The following is a 22,499-nucleotide window of genomic DNA, read 5'->3' on the forward strand; positions in this document are numbered from 1 at the left end:
AAGCGGTTACTTCATTAAAACTGGCATAGCGAGGCCACCACCTGCTTTGTGTCACCATGTCAAAGGGTCCATCAGCTCCTTTGTTCGTAGACCACCTGCAGATCGAACATCGTAGGCGCAGTTCGTCTCTACAGAGCTCCGTGGTCTTCCCTCTCTGCGTTCCTCCCCTGAGACTTCCTTCCACATTAATCTCTACAGAACTCATGGCCCTCTCCTCCTTCAGACGTCTCTGTACAGAGAGCGCATTCCATCTTCTGTCGCTCACAGCATCTCAGCCGTTAACCGCCTGGCGGGTACGCGTCCACCGGTTTACTCGAGATTATGCTGTGGAATCCCCAGTTGAAACACATCCAAAGTAGGCTTGAAAGGCAGGCGTAGTGTAAACCACGCAAACACAATGAGCGTGAAGAAGTAGTGATGATTCATCGGCTGACGGCTCTCTCTAGGCGCGCAAGTCTCTCACACACTGGCGACAGCATGCACGACAGTGACCGGCTTGCAGCGATTTCCTGAGGAAAACACGGCAAAACGGCGTCTGCTGTTTTTTGCGTGCGACCGCCCCGGTCTTTCTCCTTGCTTCCTCCTTCTTTCGGTCACTGGACCCCCTAAGCGGTCTTTTCTGCCTTTTGTTGTCGCTTTTCGTGAGGTTCTGCTGACTGGATTTGGTGGACGGTTCCCCCTCATTCGTTCCGCCGAGCTGCGTGCCACGCGTTCGTTTGTCCTACAGCCGGAGGTTAGAGGCCTAACTGGGGGGTGGGCGGACGGTTCCGCGCTTCTTCTCGGCCACAACGAATCTCGTATTGGTTGAGACTTGCTGCAAATAAATATCGAACCCCAACACGCGTGAGAACGCTTCGGAAGAAATCCGCCTCAAAACGTTACACACCGCGTCCTGGCTGACGCACCGCCACTGGGGATGGGTCCGTTGGCCTTCCCAGCCGCTGAATCGGTCGATTAGCTCGAAGAAGCTTGGCATCGATGTTTGCACTTGCCCACCGTTGCCTCTGCGGCAGCGGGGCGTGTGTGGCGAGTTTGTCTTTTTCTGATCCGGACGCTTTAGAGCGCGCTTTCTATGGCAGCGGGTTTATTTCTCAAGCCTTTACCAGAATGCACGACTGAGCCATTTTCTTGCCGCCCTTATCAAGGCAGTGTCCCTACTCACCCCCGGAGGACGACGCGCCTGCTTCCCTTTTTGTCAAAAGGCGGTACGAACAATAGTGTCACACCCTGAATCGGCGCTGTCGCTCCGAGCGCCGTCACCCTCTCGTCGTTTTTGCGAGAGACTCTTCCGCGTCAAGGACGGCCCGGAAGTCCGTTGCCGTCGGTGACCACGTTTCTCTTTCTGCGTAGCCGTCTTGCCGAAAAGTGAATAAACTCCCTAGCCGTTCATGCGCAAAGGGTGAGAGGAGAACTGCGAGTCCGTGTGTGCGGGCGTCTCTTCTACTTTTCCTCCATCACCTCTCGAGTGGGTAACGTGGATGACGCTAGTAGGACACGCGACACACACCGATTTTGGCGGTGGAGCGCGACGCAGGAACGAAATCGTCTTCTAATTTTATTTAACCGTCTGCTGTGTTAATCAATGAAGTTTTGTCTTTTCTGCGCTCTTGTGAGTGAGATGTGACTCTAACGGGTTCCCTGCACTGCAAGGTTCGCGGCAACGCAGGTTACAAGGTTCTGTTCACACCCGTCTCAGGTTCGCAGAGGGGCAGTCTTAGCAGGCCTCTCTCTTCTCTCTAAAATGTAGACACGAGGCAAAACTTGATTTCGCCGCCGCGAGCTTAGGTAGCCGTCACAAACGAACCCAAGGTTCCTCCGGCCTACTGCGTTTAGGGGCCGTCGCGGCGGGTATCTCTCCCTGTGTGGCCGCCGTTGTTACCGGCGCGTACCGGGCAAACCAGGCGGAGGACACACGAAATATCGGAGAGGCGTTGCCCTTATTCGATAGAGCGGAGGAATGGAGAGCACCACGACGAGGGTAGAGCCACCGGAGTCAAGGTTTGTGGTTCAGCTAAGGCCGGGGGCCGCCGTTCGATGGCAGCGCAAGACGTCCGTCTGCCGTGTCTTCCGCTGGTGTGTAACAAGCACACGTCTTGGACGTCTCCGCACTGTGCCCATATTCGTCGTCTCGCCTGGTATATGGGCGCCGTTTGTGTCTCCGCTTTTATCTCCGCCCACATCGTGTTTTTCGCATCAGCCTAGTCTTTCGTTCGAGTGCTCTGGTGCCTTCTCGACGGACATGTTCACCGGTTCTACGCAGACGCGGCCAGGAAATGTTCCAGGACTCGCGCTGCTGCGAACCTTCTCACTCCTGGTGTGGCGGCAAGGTTTTCGTCGTTCTCCGTTAAGACTGCGGCATTCGGGTGCGTAGCGGGCGCAGGCGTGGAGTTCCCTGTCGGTGCCTCTGCCCAGAGCGTTCCTAGATTTCTGAGCGCTGTGGATTTACAGTGATTCGGTCTGTGCTCGTCCCTGCCAGTCCAGAACCGTCCTGCTGTCCTAGCGAGCATTAGGTGGTAGTATGTGGGAAGATCCAACACGTGTACAGCGTTCCTCTGTCCATTCCGCTGCGGGGGAAACGGCAAGCAAAGAAAGGGGGGCGGCGAGTGTTTCTTCCCAGGCGAGACCATTCGCTGATGAACAAAAATCGGGCACAGCTCGTGCTCTCTTTCCTTCGTCTGCTCTACCGAGCTCTGGAGGAAACGACGACTTCGGAGACCCGGAAGTCGCTGATACGAGGGACGTGCTGGCCTCACCTGTTTCGCGTTTTCCTGCTCACCCTGCCAGATCGCTTTTCAGCGGCGCTTCGTCTGCGAGTGCGTCGGCTCTGGATGCGCGTCAACGAGTTTTGTCAGCGGAGCGAAGCCAGCTACATGGAATGAACTCTCCGGGCCGAAAGCGGAGCACTGGCGTGAGGCACGAATCCGAGCCGAACCCACTGGATTCCGAGCTTTCTAGCCAAAGCGGAGACTTCGACTCAGGTCCAGCTCTGCTCCGTCATACTTCTCTGCTCGACGCCCAGAATGCAAAACCCACGTGGTCTCCGCAGGTCGCCCGAAGTGGCAGCGTCACGAGCTTCAGCAGCACCAGCGACGCGTCGTTCCCCTCAGAACTGACCCTCGCCGACGCGCGACGCTTGTCCCAGGATGCGCTGAACGACGACGGAAAGCGAGACGAGGCGGCGGGAGGTCGAGCTCGCCTTTCCTCTTCCTCGTGGGAGGTCGCCGACGTACACCCGTCTTCTACTGCCTCTGTTGCCTGCCCCGCTATGTCTTTTGAAGATGCCCGTGAACAGGCGCGGCGCGGCCAGCGGCGGGGCGAACCGGACGAAGCGACGCGTCGAGGAAGTGCTGAGAACTCCGCGCTTCCTATGCGTCCGTCACCGGTCGAGTCTGCAGAAGGGGAAGCACAGGCGTTGTCTGCAGGCGCCCTTGAAGCCGGCCTTTTGGAGAGGAAAGATGACGGAAACGGTATGCCCGCAGCGTCGACTCCGCCTCGGCAGGTGACCGCCGTGCACCGTGTCAAAATGGATGTCCCTTGGCAGCCACCGGCCGACTCGCCGTCGTCTCAGGCCGGGGGCCGATTCCCTAGCCCGACAGCCGCCCACGAGGCACACCCGCTGGAAACTTTGAAGTCTTCACGCTCAAGCACGAACGCGTTCGAATCGCTTCTCCACTCAGACACCGCCTCAACACAGGCCTCGTCTCTCACTTCGTCGTCCGCGTCTGCTGGCGCCTGGCCTGACGCGCTGTCAAAAGAGGGAAGGCCGGACACGGCGCCGAGTTCGATCACCGCTGGACAGGTGGAGAGCGACCTGAGGCAGCCTTCGTGCGGCGTCGGGCGCGGAAGTGTCGCCTCTGGGTTTCCGCTTCCGTCGCCTTCGTCTCCGTTGCCTGCTTCTTCCCCGTCACCTCCTCGGCCTGGCGTCCGTCCGTCTCCTGTGGAAGAAGCTCAGGGGGCAGGGGCGAGTCCGGTCTCGCGAACTGCCCGAGCCGAAGCCGAGAGACGGCGGCGGCTCCGGAGGCAGCAGGAGACGCGGGCGATGCTCCTCAACAGTCTCAAATTCACCACGTCTCTTCGAGCAGACCCTAGCTGTGAGTGGAGTTCGCGACTCAACGAAGAACGCGGCGTAGCCCCCATGGCGTCTTCGCAGACGCTGCAAGTTTGCGAAGGCTCAGGCGCTGCGTGCGGCGGTGAATCGCGGCCTCCGAGCTACAACGCAACACGGGGTGGTGGGAGCGCTGCGGCCGCGTTTGCCGCAGACACCCAGGGGTCAGGAGTCTCGCGGGGGAGTGGCGGAGACCAGAGTCGGACAGACGGACGCGACCGGGCTGGCGTGGGGACACTCCAGCGAAGCGCGTCGAGGCTGCCGCCGCATCCAAAGAGCCCAGTGACAGGGTCACGCCGGCTTCCCTCAGTTCGCTTTCTTTTGCAGGCGCTCTTACGGGCGAAGCGTGCGCCCGCTGCCGGCCCTGGAGGCTCGGGACCCGCTGCAGCGACTGCGGCGGGCGACAGTCGAGCGGTACAGGGCATGTCGCCCTACCATGGATCTGCATCCTCCTGGCCCACGCCAGGGTCAGCCGGAGGCTCGGACTGCGAAAGTGAGGCGTGGGCGGCACCGACGGGCGGATGGAGCCGCCTCGGCATGCCATGGAGGCACTCGCTGGGCTCGGCGGCGCGTCAGAGCCTCGCGCACCCCGACCGCGACTCCGGCGACACCGCAGGTGAGTCGTCGCGGTTGCTCCTCGAGTTTGACGACGAAGTGGCGACTCCGGCGAGTACGTTGACAGTGAGGAAGCCCACAAACACGCCATCTTGGCAAGCGGCGCTCTGTTACAGCACAAGGCAGTATACGTCTCTCGACGTGGCGAATTTGTGTTTTTACACTAAAATGACTGCGCTCTTCGAGGCGCACTGGGCGACGATCCACCCCCTCGAGTGCGTCGTTCGGACGGCGCCTGACGAAAAGTTCCCCCTGCTGTCGTGGCGCAGAGGCCGGAGACGGTGGCATGCAGAGCGACGACGAACTGAGGAAGGTTCCGCAAACGTCCCAGCAGGGAAAGGCCAGCAAGGAAGGGGGGGACGGGACGGACTCGCGACGGAAAGAGGCAGACGAGGTTTGCAGCCACAGGAGGAAGATGAAGCGGATCCAAAAATGAGCAAAAGCGGACCCGATTTGGTTCCGTTCGTCTCACTCTCCTACATGATTCCCTGTTTCATGTTGCGTGCCTTTCGGAAGCTGCTGATCAACAGAACGCTGTTGAAGGAGATGATGGCCGAGTTCAAGTCCAGCACTCGCCGCACAGGCGAACTGCGACGCGCGTCCCTCCTTGACGAGAGCAAACCAAACGACACAGGGTTCGGTTCTCGCCCCGTGCATGCCCGAGCTGGAGCCGCCGACCCTTTGATCTCGCTGTCGGCGGCGCCGGGGGTGTCTTCACCGCGTAGGCCAGGAGACGACGGCGACTCAGGTACGAATGTGCACATGGACGAGGCGGGGGACTCGACCGCGGGAACGCACGCGGCGGTATCCATCTCGGTCAGCACTGCCGAGGCCTCGCAAGCGTCCTGGTCAGCAGAGTACGAGGAAGGGAACAAGGCCAGCTTCGGGCAAGCTCAGCTACCTCGGTGCTCCACCCCGTCGGTCTCCCTCCCAACGCCCCCGAGTGGGCGTGGGTCCCCGTGCCCGTCCTCTCCATATGGTTCTCCGGTTTTCGTTGCGTCGCCTCTTCCAGCGTCTCCATCGAACCGTCTTCCAAATCCCCTGAACTTGCGTCTCCGTGGCGGGCGACTCTTCGCTCCGTCCGCCGACGTTCACTCTCCGTCGGCTCAGGTGCCGTTCAGTTCCCCTGCGGCCGCGCCGGATTGCGCGTCCTCTCCCCAGACGCACCGGCCGTCCTCCCCCTCTGTTCACTTCACCTCGGCCTCGTCTGCTCAACCACCAGTGAGCTCGACGGCGTCGTCCCCCCACCAAGTCCTCCACCTCTATCTGTGTTGCGGAGGGAAGGACATGCTCGCGCTTGACTGGCTGCCGTTCATCAGTCGCTTTCTCCACTACTCCCTTTCGGTGAAGGTCAAAAATCTCCACTCGCGCGCTGCAGACGCCGCCGCTGCGGCAGCCGCTGTCGCCGCCGCTTTCAGCGCCCGCGCCGCGACGCTCGACCGCGACGCGGCCCTGGCAGGGGCAGCCGCCGCCGCAGCTGCCGCCGCGACTGCAGCCGACGAGGAGATCGACCGCAGCAGCAGCGAGAGTGACGCCTTGTCGAGGACGGAGACCGACAGTGAGGGAGCGGCGGAGGCGGCGCAAGCGGCGGAAACTGGCGACTCGCGAAACGATGCCATGTGCGGCCTCGAGGCCGCACGTGCCGCCCCAGAGAAGGCTCGCAATCTACCAGCTGATGGAGAGCGACCCGCGGTGGCCGGAGCGGGAGCACGCACGAGTCGGAGCGACGAGACGCAGGGCGGCGAACGGGACGACGGCAGGGGGCCGCCCGCGCTGCCTGAAAAACACCGAAGGCACTCGGTTTTCGCCCCTGCGGCTGCCGCCGCTGCAGCCGCCGAGAAACGGTGGAGGTCGCTTCTCGTGGCGGGCGAGGCAACCCCGTGGGGGGACTCTGAGAGGCGCCGCCGGAGCCTCTTGGCGCCGTTCGACGCGCAACAGACGACTGGCGGGAGGTTACCGGGTCGAACCGCAAGCGTGCCTTGTTTGGCGGGTACAGAGAGGATGCGGACCGGCCAGCGAGAAGACACAAGACCAGTGTACGCACCACACAGACGAAGGGCCAGCCAGTGCACCGCTGAGGAGTTTGCTGGACTCGCGGCTGCAGCAGTGCGAAGTATCCAGGAAAAGGAGGCGGAAACCAGTGCGCGGGAGAATGGTTTCGAGAGCCGACTGCTCAGTCACTCTTCGTTCCCAGCCGCGAGGCACCCGGTCGCAATTCAAGGCGGACAGGCCGGAGAAGGTGTCGCTCCTGTGCGACGCCGCGGTCCGACGCCCTCGTCTTTCCCTTCGTCGTCTCCGCATCAGGAACCGCCTACGAGCAGAGTGGCCAATGAAGATGAAGGAAAGCCAGGGGTTGCTAGGTTCGTTCCCGGCGGACCGCCCCAGGGTCATCTGAGCCCGCCGCGCCTGGCCTCCAGTGGAGAGAGGAAGGGAGAACAGGCCCCTCGACACGCCGCGAAGGCCCCGGGTCCCGGCGTCGCCGGATCCTGTCCGGCGCCGCGGGAACCTCCGTCGCCGTCCTCGCTGCCTCGGTCGTCTTCCAGCTCCTCTCGCAATCGCCATTTTTTCTGGTCGTGCCCGTCAGCCCCCGCGAGTTCCGCGGCGCCTCCCGTTTCGTCCCGGTCGGGTGGCCACCCAGCGCCCTCCCTCGTTCCCTCTCTGCCGTGGTGGACCATAAAAGAGGTCGAGGTTCCCATTCTCATTTACATGAACGCAGCCTTTGTCTTAATCGACTATCCGGGCTACGGCGGCAGCACAGGATCACCTACGCCGGCGGGCTGCGTGGCCGCCGCGTTGCGCAGTCTGAATGTCGCCATCTTCCACCTCAAGAAGCAGCGCGGGGAAGACGTGAAGATCCAGATCTCGGTGCTCGGCTACTCGCTGGGGTGTGCGGTTGCCTTGCGGACCGCACAGGTCATTTGCCGGCAACTGCTGCGGCGCGACGAGGACGCGCGGCGGCGGGAACGGCGCGCGCGGAGAGCGGGGAAGGAACGCCGCAAATGCCACAGCGGCGAGACAGACAAGCGCGCGGACGTGGCCGACGCGGAACCCGAAGGAAAGGGAAACCAGGCGCCGACACATGGTGCAGCCGGAGAGCAGGGAGAAATCCCCGAGACCGGAGCCAAGTGTGGGAGGGGATGTGAGAGGTCTGCATCCAAGCAGAGAGCGGCGCAGTTGGGTAGGCGCCCCGCGCAGGACGATGCACAAGTGCCAGTGTGCTCGCCACTCTTCGCAGGTCACAGAAGGGAAGCGACAGCTGGACCGATACAACACGAGCTCCCCGTGGATCACACGGCTGCACATCCGGCTACGCTTGCGAGCACCTCCCTTCTTCGGCAGGCGCCGGTGCCGGTCGAAACTCGGTCGTGTCCTTCAACCTCCGCGCCGTCGCCTCCTTCGTCTGCCGGTGTCTCCACTTCCACGGGTTTGCTCTTCGCGGGCCCCACACCCTTGTCCACCGCGGGGGCGGGGGCTTCCTGCTCCCGCGGAACGGCCCTGGCTCAAGAGGTTGAAGGTGCGCGTTGTCCCGTGGGCGGGGCGTCTTTGGGCTTTGTGGGGTTGCCGCGCCAAGGGGACGAGGACGCTCCACCTCAGCCACTTGTTGGGCCTTCGTCGAGGTCTGTCTCCCCGCTCGGGGCCAGCTCGACGCCCTCGGCCAATCGGTCTCGTCTCGAAGCAGGTCCGAGGGCGGATGCAGCAGAAAGGGGAGCAAGCGCGGGCGGCGGACGCGTGGAAGCTGCAGGAAGTAAAGGCGAATCCAGCACGGTGCGGGCGTCGCCGTTGCGTCGCTTACAGGAATTCCTTCGACACAGGCAGAAGAAAGCGGGCCAAGAGGACGGCAACGACACAGAGAGAGGCGGAAGGCCGCAAACAGCAGCGAAGGAAGGATACAGAGAAAACGAGGGGGAAATTGCCATGACTAGCTCAGACTGCGGAAGGATGCATAACGACGGCCTTGGGTCCCCGCGCCCTTCGGTGTCGCCTCTGATCCGACAGTGTCTCTCCGGTTCCACAGATGGCGCGCATGCGTCAGCCTCGGAAAGGCGAGAAGGAACAGAAGAAGACAGCCGTGAGGCGACAGCCGATTCGTTGGACACGCGGTTGCCTGGAGGCAACGGCGAAAGCCACCGTCGAGAAAGCCTTCATATCGCCGCGCCCCGTTCGGATTGTGAGCAGGACAGTTCGTTGTCGTGTGGTTCATCTGCTAGAGCGGCGCATCGCTCGTTGGCCCCTGCAGCCCCCGCCTCCGGCTCCGCACCGTCGTCCGACTGCCTCGATGTGCTGTCTGAAGGGGGGACAGAGTGGGGACGAAACAGTGGCGGCGAGCTAGCAGCAGAAGGCAGAGACAGCTTCACCCACGCGAGTGAAGCAGCCGTGGAATGTCGGAGACATCTTTCTGAAGATGGAGAGACAGCAATTCACCACGAAGAGGATGCGCGTCCGTGCCGTCCAGGATCCGACGATAGTTCGGGTGTTTTCGCAGACGCGGCAGAACGCGGAACCGGCGAGGCCACAGCAGGCCTTCTCTCGGAGCTACCGTCGTACCGCGACGACGGGAGCTCGCCCAGCTCGACGTCTCGCCCCCTTTTCAAGCAATCCCCTTGTGGTCCAAATCGTAACCCGACGATCACGCTCCGCACGCTCTTCCCTTCGACCTCGAATTCGTCTCCGGCCTTGGCCTCGACTTCGACTTCGTCGTCTCTGTCGAGTTGCCTGGCTGAGCGTCACCGCATGACTCGCGCGCTGAGTGTGCCGGCGGTTCCGGACGGGTCGGAAATCATTGCGGCAGTCCGAGCTCAGCTCGTGCATCCCGCGGGGACGACGGAGAAGTCTTCGGGTCCGGCGCGGGTCTCGGCCGCGCGTTCGCGGTCTCGGTCAACCGGGTTGGCGCACTCGCTTCTCCCTCATCGCCTTCGCTATTCGTCAGCAAATGCTTGGAACTCTCCTATGTCTGCGTTGTCTCCCTCGCGCGCGTCCTTCGCTTCTGCTGTCTGTGCCGTCTCCGGTGTGTCTGCTGTCTCGTCGGCCTTGAGCGCTGCGCGCGCCGGGGGCCGGCTCACGGCCCGCGCACGCACGCTCACGTCTCTGGACGAGTTGCCATCGCTCCGGACCGTCGTGAGTCACTATCTGGATGGGCGAGCGAGACGCGGAGGCAACGCTGGAGCAGCGGTGCCGCCGGCGATAGACGAAGAGCGAGGGGAAAACAAAGGGCCAGTGGATGAACACGAGGAGAGGACGCGACGCGCTCAGGGCGAGAGTACGGAGCACGTGCACGCTTCGTCGTGTGGCGCTTTTGCCTCGCCCCTGGAAGCCACGCCGATGCGCCGATACCGCGAAGGCCAACCCGTGGCGCCGGCCTCCCGTGGCGCACCCACACCACCCGAGGCGGTGACCTTGCGCTGTGCACAGGAACGTCCATCAGCAACACGGGGAGCGGAGAGCCTCGCGGCGGACAGGCACGACGCTGGAGGGATAACTGCAGAAGAAGCGGATGAGTCAGAAGGCAGGGAAACGCCGCATGCTCAGGTGAAGTCGGTGAGCTCCGAGATGCAGCTGGCGGGGTCGGAGGCGTCGAGTCCCTTGTCAGGGCCTTTCTCTTGGTGCGACCGCGCGAGTCACGACAACGGGTCCAGTGGAAGCGGCGGGCGCAAGTTGGCGTCTGATCCATCTTCCCCTGTCTCGTCGTTGGGTCATATCGCCCACGACTCTCCGTTTCCTTCCTCCTCGTGGGCGCCGGAAGGGAACGGCGAAGAGTCTGCCGCCTTTGTGTCTTCGGGCTCGTCGTGCTACTCCTCGGATGACTCGTCGTGCTACTCCTCGGATGACTCGTCGGACGAAGACGACACATTCAGCGAGTTTTCGTCCTCGACGCTCGACGAGGCGTACTGTCTGCCTACTGCCTTCGCGGAGTTCCGGTGCTTGGTCCTCGTTGCGCCTTTCACCTCAACAGCAGACTGTGCGGCACACTACCTCAATTTGCCGTGGGGGATGCACGGTATGGTTGAGGCGTTTATATCTTACATTCAAGACGAGTGCACCCGGTGGGACAACGTGGCATGCATGCGGAGTTTATGCCGCATTTTTGACGCAAACCCAAAGCTTTTCGCTGGCGTCGGCCTGTACATTTTCCACGGACGGGACGACCGAATCGTCCCTCTCGCGATGGGACAGGCCCTCGCCGAGACCGCCCTGAACTGCTCCTCGTGTGTCCACTCTCACAGCGCCGTGCAGGCACGAGCGGAGGGCGGCGCGCGCGACGGGCCGCAGGCCGGCGTGCACGAAGACGGGAGACGAAACAGCCAGGACGAACGGGAAGATGAGAAGAGAAAACCGAACACATGCAGAGGCGAGCAGGTGGATCACGTCCTCTCAGATCCCAGTGGGGCGAACACCCCACGTGGAACGAGGCCCCGCGAGCGACCGTCGTCTGCGTCGTCCTATTCGTCGACGTCGAGCACAGACGTCTCGTCTGTCTCGATGTTTGCAGCCGGGCACAGACCGCCAACTCCCGTGTCCTCCCTCTTGGGCCCAGGGGACACCAGCCGCCGACGCCGCGACGTGCACGTGATTGAGACGGAGAAGGATCTCCTAGACGTACTGAATTTAAGCGACCAGCGCCGAAAGGCGGCGACGATCGGCGACGGCCAGACGGGAGCGGCGACGCGCGAGACAGAGGATCGAAGGGGACGCCGACCGTGGCGACCGTCGCGTGGAGAGTATGGTGAACACCGGGGTGAGACAGCTTCTGAACACGAGGAAGCGGCAGCTCGTGGGGGCTCGCTTGCCTCCGCTGGTGTTTCTCCCCAGTGGAGTGAGGAAGTGATGGGAAGCTGCGGCGACGGGGTCGGAAGCAGTGATTCGAAGAGCGAGAATGTCCAAGAGGAAGAAGGGAAAAGAAGACCCGTGCTTCGCCTTCCGTCCATTCCGTATTCTGAATCGCCGACTGGGAGCTCCAGTTCCCGCGACGGCGATAAAGGCGCCCACAAGGGGGGCTGTCCGTCTCCGTTTCAGGAATCCCGCGGCCCGCAGTCGGGTCGCTCAGCCGCTTCTTCGCGCCACTTCACTCCCGCGGGTGTGACGGACACCTCGTCGCCAGCCGTCGGCCGAGAAGGAGAAGGCCGAGATGACGCGGGCGAAAGAGACGAGGATGGTGCCAGACAGAGGAGCCGAGAGGAGGACGCCGACGACGCTGTGCCGCAGGAGTTCTCTCCAACCCACGCCAGAACCCACCTGGTGGCTGTCACTTCCCTGTCGCCCACGTTTTATGGGACGCGAAGACCCATGGACGCGGCGAGTTCAAGACAAACGAAGGATGCACAGGAGCCAAGCCCGACACGGCCGCCGGCCGGCGCGCCGCTTCACCGAAGCCCAGTGGATGTTCTCAGCGAGGACGCTATTCCAGCTCGACCGGGCGGGGAGGCCAGAGCGATGCAGGACCGCAGTGAAGCTAGACGACGGGCGTCGAAGATAGACAGAGACAGGAAACGGGACGAAAAGAAAGGAAACTATACGCGAAACTCACAGAGAGCCTCGTCTTCGTGGCTACACCCAGAAGGACCAGGACGGCGGAGCTGCGTCGGAGTTGGCGACAGCGGAAGACGGGAATCAGCACAAACCTTTTGCCCACTTTGTGCTTTGGGACCCCACGCAGAGGTGAGTTTGTCGGCCACAAAGAGTAATGCGTCGTGCGCCCTCCCCATCGTTTGCTGTGAATGGGTGGGGAGGGACGGCTCGGCCATCTTGGTAATTGGCCTGTGTCTCGCTTTTCTGCTCCTTTCCACATCGGGGTTTCTTGCGCGTATATGTCCAGTCTCTTACCTGTCTACAGGGGGGGTACGCATATGGTTTCATTTTCATCTTTTTTATTATGGCCACCTACTGGGGCAAGCGTGTACCCCCGCATCCCTGGGCAATAACCCTGGAAAGCCGGCGTGTCCCGATTCCGACACCGTTTGCCGAGTCACGTATCGCGAACTACTCGCACAGAGAGAGAGAGATGCACAGCGTTGTGGTCGGGCTATTTTGGTGTGGCCTATACGCCTGTCTCTGTGTGCACACGCATGTGAGGTTTTTGCAGTTAAACCACAAGTCGGTATCAGAGTGCTTTTGTCTGGTCGGTCTTGTTGGTTTGTATACGTGATGCATTGCCGCGCGCCTGACTCTGCTCGCCTGTTCGTCGCTGGCTTTGTGGTTTTCCTCCTCAGCTTATCGACGTCGGGAATGCAGATCACCGGACGATTTGCTCGTCGCCGGCCCACCAGAAGAAAATTTTCGCCGCGCTGTACGACGATGACGTCGTCCATGTGATCTGCTAGCTGAAACCGGAGGAATGGCCGGAAGGGAAACGAGGGCTCCAGTCTTCCAGCAGAAAGGTGCCGTGCCGCAGTCCCCCTCGGCCACGTTTTCATTCGGCGAACTTAGGCGAAGGCGTGTCTCCTGTCTTCCCTCGTAGTAAACGGGTTTCAATGATTATGCCTTCCGTGGCTGACAAAAACTCCATGACTGTAGAAAACATCAGATTGTTTACCTACCAGATTGTTTACCAAAACCTTGTGGCTTTTTGCAGTTCATTGTACGGAACAGGTAACAGACTGCGAGACGGCCGGGTCGTTGTAGTGTGTGTCTTCCAACGTGCCGCACAGACTGGCCACACTCGCCGTTACTCGGACGAGCGAAGTCCGTAACAGGACGTAGCGTCATCGTTGCCTGCGGCGACCGCTCACTAGCTTTTCCAGGCACTGGCGCGTTACACACAAATGTGCGTCGATCAATATTCACCGATCTAAAACGCACAAGGGGCCGTTTCGCTCCATACCAGGCGTAGCCCGCCACCGCGTGTGACCGAGGGTACATGCAGCCGCGGTTTTCCCGACGGGCATTGCCGCTGGCTTAGACCGATGTGGAATTTCCGGAATGTAGGATATACTGAAAACCAACATTTTCAACTGTCGTAAGCCATCCAGTGAGGTGCGTGCTCAGTCCGCGTGGCGCTGCGCAGGTTGGCAGCAGACTCGCAGCAAAGACGAATTATGGCTAGTGTTGTGTGGGCCGTACCCGCCCCGACATCCGCAGAGGACCGTGAGGACGCGTACACACTCCGAGAGGTCGCGCGTGCAGCAGCTGAAACGGTTAAAGGAAGTCAGCTGTCGAGCGTGACGCCTGTGTAGGCGAGGGATTTACTCGTAGATTCGGCCACAGCCGACCACGCCCCGGAGATGATTCCGCCGCTTGCTTGTAGTCAGTTCCTGTTTGGTGTTTGTGGTTGCCGAGAGGGGAAAAAGGAACCGAGACGGGGTACGCCTTCTACCAGGGTACCATTCGTATGTGAGAGAGACACACACAGAAAACAAACTATGCGGTGTGTAGTGAAACCGTGGGAGCGTTATCGGGCGGACTGGTTCTTTCCTACCGTGCTCCGAAGCGGTGTCGTATAATTGAGAGTCTGATCGCGGCACGGTTCGGAGGGTTACGGCCAATCGAGCCAGCCTCAGAGCGGAGCTCGCGGAGCGTTACCGGGTAGTCGGTAGCGGACAGTTTTTAAAACGGAAAGTGTTTTTGACAGTGCTTCACTGGTGTGCTGGGAGACTCGGTATTCTGCACACTGCTCCGTAAGTTTCCTTTTCCGTGGGGTGATCTTTAAAACCCGGGATTGGCACTGTGTCGCGGCGTGGTAGACGTCGTCTTGTCCACCTTATCGTCCACCCACGGCAGCGGCTCTTCCTCGCCTAGCCGCTGCATTGCAACAGAAAGCGACAAGTAAAAACGTAGATAAAACACCGCACTTGCACGGCATTGTGTGAAGGACCCCAAAAGGCACCGACGTGGATACGCGCAAAGAAGCGACTACTCAACCATACAGTGTAGCACATCGCAGCCACGAGATGTGGGAACGGAACGGTAGGAGGAAATGGAAGATATGTACGAGCGGATTCTCCCTGCGTCTGTCGCGTTTCCCAAGGCGCTCGACAGCCGACGGCCCGACTCGAAAGCGTAGCCGCAACCGTGTGGGCAACGGGCCTTTCTGTAGGCCGCACCTTGCCATCGCCTGGGTGTAAAAAACGTCACCCACCCATTTCTTCAAACTGCACACGGAATGGTACAGGAACCCGTAGTCGCCCAAGATGCACAGAAGGAGAAACGCACAGAGGGCGTCTGCGGTGGTGCACCGTCAAAGGCTCTGGACCGCGTCAGACGAAAACGGCGAAGGAGCGAAACGGAAGAACGCAACTCACATGAGGGATACACACGACGAGAGCGGCATACGCCGCGCGCCTTCTCCTCTATGGCTTCTGTCTGGAGGCCGCCGCAGACTTACCTCCCACCCAGGAACGCTGGGAGGGGCTGACCAGACGTCAGGCATGGCTGCTGACGTGTGTCCTTTCTTGACCTTCCTTCTTCACAAAACGAATGTGCATGCAGACAGTCCCCCGTACTGCGGGCCGGCGCCTCTCTTACCTGAAGCGCAGCGACAGCCGGATACAAACGTGCTTGGAGAGCCCCAGCCAGGCGCTCTCGTCTCTCATCTCGTCCGCCCCTGCCTCTCGCCTGGAGCCGGGAGGCGGGAGGGGAGAGCGGCGACGAGGCGTGCTGGTCACGAGGGAGAAGCGGCGAGAAAGGCAGCTCCCCGAGGACACGCAGGTAAGGAAAGGCAGCCGACTCGACATCGGCCCTAAGGTTCGCCTGCGGGAAAGGCACAACGAATGCGTGCAGCCGCCCTTTTCAGTAGCTTTCCGGCACACGCACGCGGCTGGATTCTCCAGTTTCTGGCGCCTGGACAGGCGCGTTACCTGTGTCATCTGCGCGCTCTACCTAGCCTCAAAAAAAGTGACCGCGACCGTCCAGCAGAAATACCGTGAAAATAACACTTCAGGCGTCCACCCGGAGAAAAAGAGCGCAATGAGGAATCCCGCGGACTCACTGCGTGTGGCCGCTCGATAGACACTGGCTGGCGTCTGCAGGAAACAGAGAAACGCCCACGACAAACCGAAAACCGCTGGTTGCCTGCCATGTGGCGACGTGTGCCACGGCGCTGACATATGGGCCGTCGCCAAGTCCTCATTTCGGCTCCAAGTCCACCGCGTTTTCTATTTCCCTACAGAGTGCCGTCGCTGGTGGCTCGGACGACAGTCCTCTAATCCGTGGTAACACACTCGATTGAACACCCCGAGTCATCTGTAGAGAAATGGATATTCTCTGCCCCATACGGTCTCGTCGAGACGGTGGTCACACGTATGGATTCCACGTTCGCGTGTATGCACGCCATGAAATTTCACACCTATTGCGCTGCAAAAACCTGGATCGAAAACGCGCGAAATGGTGCGTCGTCCGCCTGTTGGTTTCTTACTGCAGCGACGCAAATAAAAGCGCCTTGTTGACGCCCAACGGAGCTCCTCTCTTGTCGCAGGCTTCCTCGGGCTCGGGAAACACGGAGACGCGAATCTTCCCCGTGGTCCAGAGAAACTTCAACGTGCGGGCGCCGTCCAGAAGTTCGCCTCGCTTCAAACAGGTTTGAGCGACCTCGACTAGCAACTCAACATTTTCTGGGGAAACGCAGCAGAGGCACGGAGAGGGCAGGAACGCAAGGGAAAACAGTCGCGGACGAGTGCACTGTGAAGAAGGCAGACCCCGGGACGGAGACCAAAACGATCAGGAAAGGAATCCGACTTCAAGGCGCATCTACCAAAGCCCAGAAACATGAGACGCGACGGTGGAAGGTGTGAACGCGACTACTCGAACAGCCGGGGCATGGAAAAGGGGGCGGTGCGAAGGTTTAGTCAAGCACTCGCTGTTTGTGGAACGGAATAAGGACACAGCCCAGTCACCGTCGACGCGCGCGTTCGGGGGTTTCGTGTGCTTTGTATACGCGACGAGATAAACTGGGAACCCGTTGTGGGTAGCGGTCACTTGTCCACGGATTAGCGAGGAACCCGCCGACACGAACGTCACGAAGATTTGCTTTTCGTTGCTTTTGAAACCTGTAGCTACCAGGGCAGCTCTTCCCTTGCTCAGCCGAAGCACACGCCTTCTGGCTGTACATACACTAGGCTAGCTTGTAACTCCGTTTTTCACGCTTACCTGCGGACAGCGTGGCCACGGCGGGGAGGACGAGTTTGTCTTTCCGTTTGTGCGTGCCTCGCTCGGCGCGTCTACCTCCGGTCTCATCGTCAGCGTCACACCCGGATAGCCATATGCGCCGGTGCGGTTCCGAGTCCGCTCTCTCAAGTTCATCGTCCCGATCGCGGCTGTCATGCCAGTTTGCCTTAGACGTGAGTGGTTCCGGGATTCCCGCCGTTGCGTCCGACGGGGTGGCCGGGCGGTTCCCAGGCGTTGAGCGAGGCGAGGACGGAGACAAGGACGAAGGGGAAGAGGCGACGCGAGCGCGATCTGGGAGAGGCTGTCGCGAGAAAGGAGCGGTGTACAGGAGCCAGAGGAGCAGAAAGAGGCAACCGACCCGGTAGGGGAAGACAAATTCTTCACTGAGCGTTCCTCGGTCAGGCGAGTCGTGAGTCGAGGGGAGCGCAGGATGCGTCGAGGTAAACGAAAGGCCCAAACTGTCGCCGCTGTCTTTGAACAGCGAAGACGGCGGCCGACGCCGGGACGCCGGAGGTGGAGCGAAAGCAGATGCAGAAGGCGGAGACGAGAGCAGAGCTGGCGGCAGGCGGAAGAGGTCCGAAGCACAAGAGTCAAACACAGAGATCCCAGTCACTGCGTTTGCAAACACGGGTCGCGGGTTGCCCGTAGAGTCGTTCGGGCGGTGAACACGAAAGACAGGAAGGAGCACTCTCAGTCTAAACGCGTGGGGCACCGCCTTCGAGATGTCGTCGCATCTCAGCTGCGGTCACAACTTTTGACCGATGTTCTCTCCAAATGGAGACTTCCTCAACGTTTGCGGTCTGCGGAGGGCGCGTCCCGACCCCGCGCTCCAAGGCCGCCATAGGGCGCCGCACAACAAATTCGGAACCCCCAGCAGCCATGCACTATCTAAATATGCACATGTGAAGAACTGTATCTGTCTACCTACAAAGGGCTACCTCTCCACAAAAGAACTCCTTGCGCAGCTCTTCTTTTAGGCAGCAGGGGCGCGATGTCGCACAACGGGGACTCGACAGTTTGCGTTTCAGCTGTTTCCTTTTGTTAAAACAGTCTCGCTAGGCTCCGCCGCTCCGCGTCCCGGACGCCGCGCGCTCACCTTGCCACACAACCAGCAGGAGTTGCCATACTTCCTCCTGGCTCTCGAGAGCAGCAACTTGGTGGATGCACGAGAACCGTCTTTTGTAAAAGAGATAGGAGAACACCTCCAAGGCGCCCTCCTGCATGAGCGTGTGCGCTTCTGGGGCTTGGCCGCTCCTCTCCAGTCGTGTCTGTTCCCTATCCTGGTCCTCTGCTTCAGCATGCAGAGAAAACGGAGATGAGGGAAAAGAGCCGACAGGCCTTCTGGCCTGCCGCCCGTTTCTTTGCGTTTCCCCCGGAGTCTCCGGAGAGACAGGAGACCCAGAAGCCTCACGCTCTGGTCCTCTGTCCCCGTCGTCAGACGGCTGCAGCGTCGCCCTCAGTGCGCAGGCCTTTTCTCGCTCCTGCGCTCCGCGTGCGTCTCTTTCTCGGACAACTGCATCGACGAACGCGAGGAGGAGACCGTGCATGTCCCTTTCCATCAGCCGGCCCCGTCCAGGAAGAAGAGTAGGGCGATACCTGCCTCCCCACAAATCTCCAAAGCGCCGCACGGCGCGCCCTGGATGGGTACCGCGCCCGGAAGGCAGCATGGACAGCAGAGGCGGAAGCGCGGAAAGGAAAGAGATGCAAAAAGACGACCGAGACGTGTCGACGGGACGTCGCCGGCAGCGAAGACTGCGCAGCGGCGAAGTCGCAGTGGAGTTACACACCGCGAACGGGAAGTACGAAAAGCGAAAGTGCAGGAAACAGCGAGAAGGAAGGGAAGCTAGCAGATGCAGCAGACATAACAATTTGGGACACGGGATCACCGATGCGGCGGGTGTCTGTCCACCGAGACAAGGAAAGCAAATGAAGTTTCTGTGTCTTCTGCACCGCCCTCAGTTTCCATTTCTGCTGTTTCACACGCGCTGTCGAACAGGGAAGGCAGCCCAATTATTTTCAGGGTTCCTTCTAGTCCCCATGAAGGAAAAAAACGGGAAATGCTGGTGTGCTAGAGGTCGCCAGCTGACACAGCGGAACACCGCGCCTGATCCACAGCCAAGAAAAGACAATGGAGCGGCACCAGACCATGGAGGGAAACCGACGATCGTTTCAGAAAACGACGTGAGCATCTAAATGGCAGAAAAGGAGGCGTTTCTTGACAAACAAAATAGCGGATAAACTGTGTGTGTCCGAATTCGGGGACATACATCTGCTCGTCGCGTGCTTTCAGCCGGATGTCCTGGTGTCGATGCTTCTATGACGGTAGAAGCAACACTCACCGGGCACGGTTTCTTTTAACAGGACACTTGTCCTGTATTTTATGCGCTACGCACTCGTCACACAAATTTACGCTTAGGATGACCAACGGGCCAAGCGTGACAAACATGCTTTCCCGAGGAAGAAGTCGCGAAAGAGTCGTTTCGCGGACGCGAGAATCGCGAAACCTGCGCGTCGCTGCCTGACATCCAGATGTAAAACGAGGGCGATGCACACTTGCAGTAGCAGCAGCTTCGGCATGAGTGTAGGCGTGAGGATCTTCGCTCTTCCCCTTTCTGTTCAAAATGATTCCGCAAATCTGTAGCCACCGTTCGCTGCTTCTCTTCTTCTCCTCCTCGCGAGCGCCTTCATCCGACTCAAATAGTGGTACGCTCTAAAGAGTCAAAAAGACATCACGACAGTGACCGATTCATCACCGGTGGGCGAGGCGCATCCCAGTACGGGAAGATATGGAAAAAGAGAGATCTGCCGCGAGGAAACGATGCTCCTGAACAGGCGCTGGAAGAAGGATTGTGCAGGCTGTTTCGGGTTCGCTGCTGTTTCTGGAGCCAGGGGGGGGATTCAGTGTGCGGCAATGCGTGTTACATGGTGTGCTCGTTTTGCCGCAAAAGAATCAGGGAAACCAGCCTGGCAGCGCGTCATGGTTTGGAAAAAGACATGAAAGCTCTCGATCCGGAATGGGGTGCGGGGCCGTGCCTCAGCAGAAGATCACTACCGGTACAAATGTACAGGGTGTGTGTTGCGGGAAAACGACAACCGGAAATAATGTGCATACAAAAACAGGTTGCTGCGTTCGTGATGCTTAGTGAACTCGAAAGGCACCAGCAACCTGCGTCCTTCCTTACAAGGAAAGACTCGTGTGGGTGGCGTGTCGGCGCCGTGTGCAAATTTTTGGACGTTTCACCGTTGACGACACAACTACCGCCGGTGGAGGCGCACCTTCACCAGTTCACGTCCACCGAGGCAAAAGCCACGGACTTTCTCCACGGTACCTACTGCAAAGTTGATACACCACACCTGGTTTCCAAGGAGTTGGTTCACAAGTCGATAAAACAGCAAAACAGGGTGCATTTCCCGCAAAGCGAAGACACAGACAGCTGCCATAGCCCTCGAACGTCGTGAAAAAGCTCGCACATGGCGGGGGGGTAAACCGCGGCAGGAGACATGCCGTCGAGTTCCTTGCATGGAGCCGAAACTTCCACAGGAATATTCGGACTCTCTAGCATTGAATAAGAGGCTAAAAACAGAAACGAAGACGATTTTCCCAAAAAAAAGTACCCCTTTTCGTTGTTAGCTGTGCCTCGCGGTCTGTCGTAGCAGACGTAAAGCCTGTACCTAAAACACCATTCTGCTACTCCAGAGTCGCGCAACGTGAGGCGCGTGTCCGACGTACAAGCGGCTGAGCGTTTCCAACATATCCTGAAGAAACGGCGCATCGCTGCTTCACAGGCAAGTTCTCCAGAGGGTCGGACGCGCTCTACATTCCCGAATGATTTCTGGGAGCTCCGCCCGGTCAGTTGAACCGAGAGGAGGAGGCCAACACAGGCACTACCTCGAATTCGGGCTCGTCTTCAACGGCATCAACCGAGATATCGGACGCCTCGTCAGGTTCGACAAAGCGGTGTTTGATCCGTTGGAGGCGGTCCCGCCTGCTGGAGTACGTTCGAGCCCGGCGACGCGTCGATGATCTGGCTTCACGCTCCAGCGGCCTCGACAGGAGCTCTTCGAGGTCCAGGTGGAGCTTGGAGTCGTCCAGCTTTTTTTTCTGCTGCCCGGTCCGTCTCTTGCGTCTGTGCATATAAGTCCCGAAAGCTGCCGCACCGACAATTGCAGAAATGAACAGGAAGCTGAGCGTGAGTTTGGAGCTCGCGGGCATCTCTGCCGCGAAGGCCGGTTCACTAGGAAGAGACAGCACGCCCTTCTCACGGAAGACTGCGGCGTCCTTTTTCTGTTCTTCCCTTCGATCCCTCTGCAGCTTCTGTTGGGCCAAGTCGACAACGGTGCGCAGTTTCTCATACAGCTTTGGGTCACTTCGGTCCATGATGTACGGATTTACCATCCGTTCAAGAATAGCCTCCTCAAGGTAAGCCATACCCAATCCTAGAGAACCCATGGCTACGCGGTCTTCAGGGCGAAGTTGCTCGAGAGCATTCGCCGCGCGCTTCCTCGCCTCCTCCCTTCCAATCTCTATCACTTCCTCAACTTGTTGTTCTTTGTTGACCCTCCGGAGCGCCTGTTCAAAGTGAACAGGTGTGGTGAAGTCGATCTTCTCCGTTACCATGCCCATGAATTTTTCTCGGTTGGACCTAAGCTCCTTGAAAAAGTCCACAACTGAATGGAGAGCTTCCGTGGTCTCTTGTGAGGGCGAGATAACTTCAACGCTGGAGATGCGCGATGCCACAAGTTGTTTCACTTCAGCAGAAACGTTGATGTTGTGGAGCTTGTATGCCAGGGCCGGGTCCTCTTGGATGAACTCAGCCATCGCGCGTTTTTCTACGTCAAGAGCGAATTTCTGGAAAAGACTTTTGACAACGTCTTCGGTATCAAAGCGTGGCGCCGAAGGCTGCCTCTGTTTCGGTCCCCATGGCCGTCGGGTACTTCGCGGTGTCTCCGGCGGTGGCTGAGCAACCGTCAAGTCCAGGACAAGGCCGTCCACTCGGAGCCTCTCGCCGAGCTCCACCAGTTTCCTTGCTCGCGCTTCACGGTCAGGTCCGTCCAATACGAGTTCGCTGGCTGTCGAATACATTGTCTTCCTAGGAATGCCCACAAAGCCCAATCGCGCTGCGGGATTTACGTCTCCCTCGTTCTCTGGCGGCAGAGAGTCGGAAGCATCAGGCCAGTGCAGTTCCTCGCTGTCAGCTCCATCATCTGAAGCCGCTGCGTTTGTAGAAATGAGTGTGAAGGAGGCGCTGATCAAGATAAACAGAATGGAGAGTTGGGGGCCGAAGCGTGCAGCCCGTTGGCACCCTGACAAGGCTGCCAGCGACGTTGGCCGCCGCAAGCTGGAGGCCGGCATGCCGAGGAAACGCGGTTGGGCGGGGGGGACCGTAGATTCTTCCATCATTTCTCTGGAGGCTTGGAATGGGTGCCCAGGCAAAAACAAAACTGTTCCGAGGCTGCCTGTGAAAGGAGGCGCATGGAACTCAACGAATTCCGGGCGACCAACCGCCCGACACTGAACGTCTCCTCTATAACGCACAACGGGCGGCGGGCACGCTTGGGTAGGGGAGGAAGGCGCAAGCTACCCCCAGAAGAGTTGGGAGGCGCAAGCAGCGTATCGTGTCTGAAATTCACACACGTAATTGATCCCTTCTCTACGCACTGCCACGGGTGCTCTGCGAGCGGCGTA

The 22,499-nt window shown here is 59.9% G+C and overlaps 3 protein-coding genes across 3 annotated transcripts; 1 reads left to right on the forward strand and 2 right to left on the reverse strand.

Annotated features, from left to right (window-relative positions):
- Nucleotides 1–2,875: 2,875 nt before the first annotated feature.
- On the forward strand, nt 2,876–13,035 carry NCLIV_046490 (hypothetical protein; the record flags this gene model as incomplete). The annotated part of the gene is made up of 2 exons (XM_003884199.1): nt 2,876–12,373; nt 12,925–13,035. The coding sequence occupies 2 exons, from the start codon at nt 2,876–2,878 to the stop codon at nt 13,033–13,035; spliced, it is 9,609 nt and encodes a 3,202-aa protein (XP_003884248.1).
- A 1,321-nt stretch (nt 13,036–14,356) lies between these two features.
- On the reverse strand, nt 14,357–18,113 carry NCLIV_046500 (hypothetical protein; the record flags this gene model as incomplete). Its single annotated transcript, XM_003884200.1, has 6 exons — nt 14,357–14,452; nt 15,176–15,400; nt 15,639–15,672; nt 16,065–16,249; nt 16,796–17,368; nt 17,910–18,113. The coding sequence occupies 6 exons, from the start codon at nt 18,111–18,113 to the stop codon at nt 14,357–14,359; spliced, it is 1,317 nt and encodes a 438-aa protein (XP_003884249.1).
- A 2,550-nt stretch (nt 18,114–20,663) lies between these two features.
- Nucleotides 20,664–22,214, reverse strand: NCLIV_046510 (conserved hypothetical protein; the record flags this gene model as incomplete). The annotated part of the gene is made up of 1 exon (XM_003884201.1): nt 20,664–22,214. The coding sequence occupies one exon, from the start codon at nt 22,212–22,214 to the stop codon at nt 20,664–20,666; it is 1,551 nt and encodes a 516-aa protein (XP_003884250.1).
- Nucleotides 22,215–22,499: the final 285 nt, after the last annotated feature.

The sequence above is a fragment of the Neospora caninum genome, chromosome X (assembly GCF_000208865.1).
Source record: "Neospora caninum Liverpool complete genome, chromosome X".
In the NCBI taxonomy this organism is placed as follows: domain Eukaryota; phylum Apicomplexa; class Conoidasida; order Eucoccidiorida; family Sarcocystidae; genus Neospora; species Neospora caninum.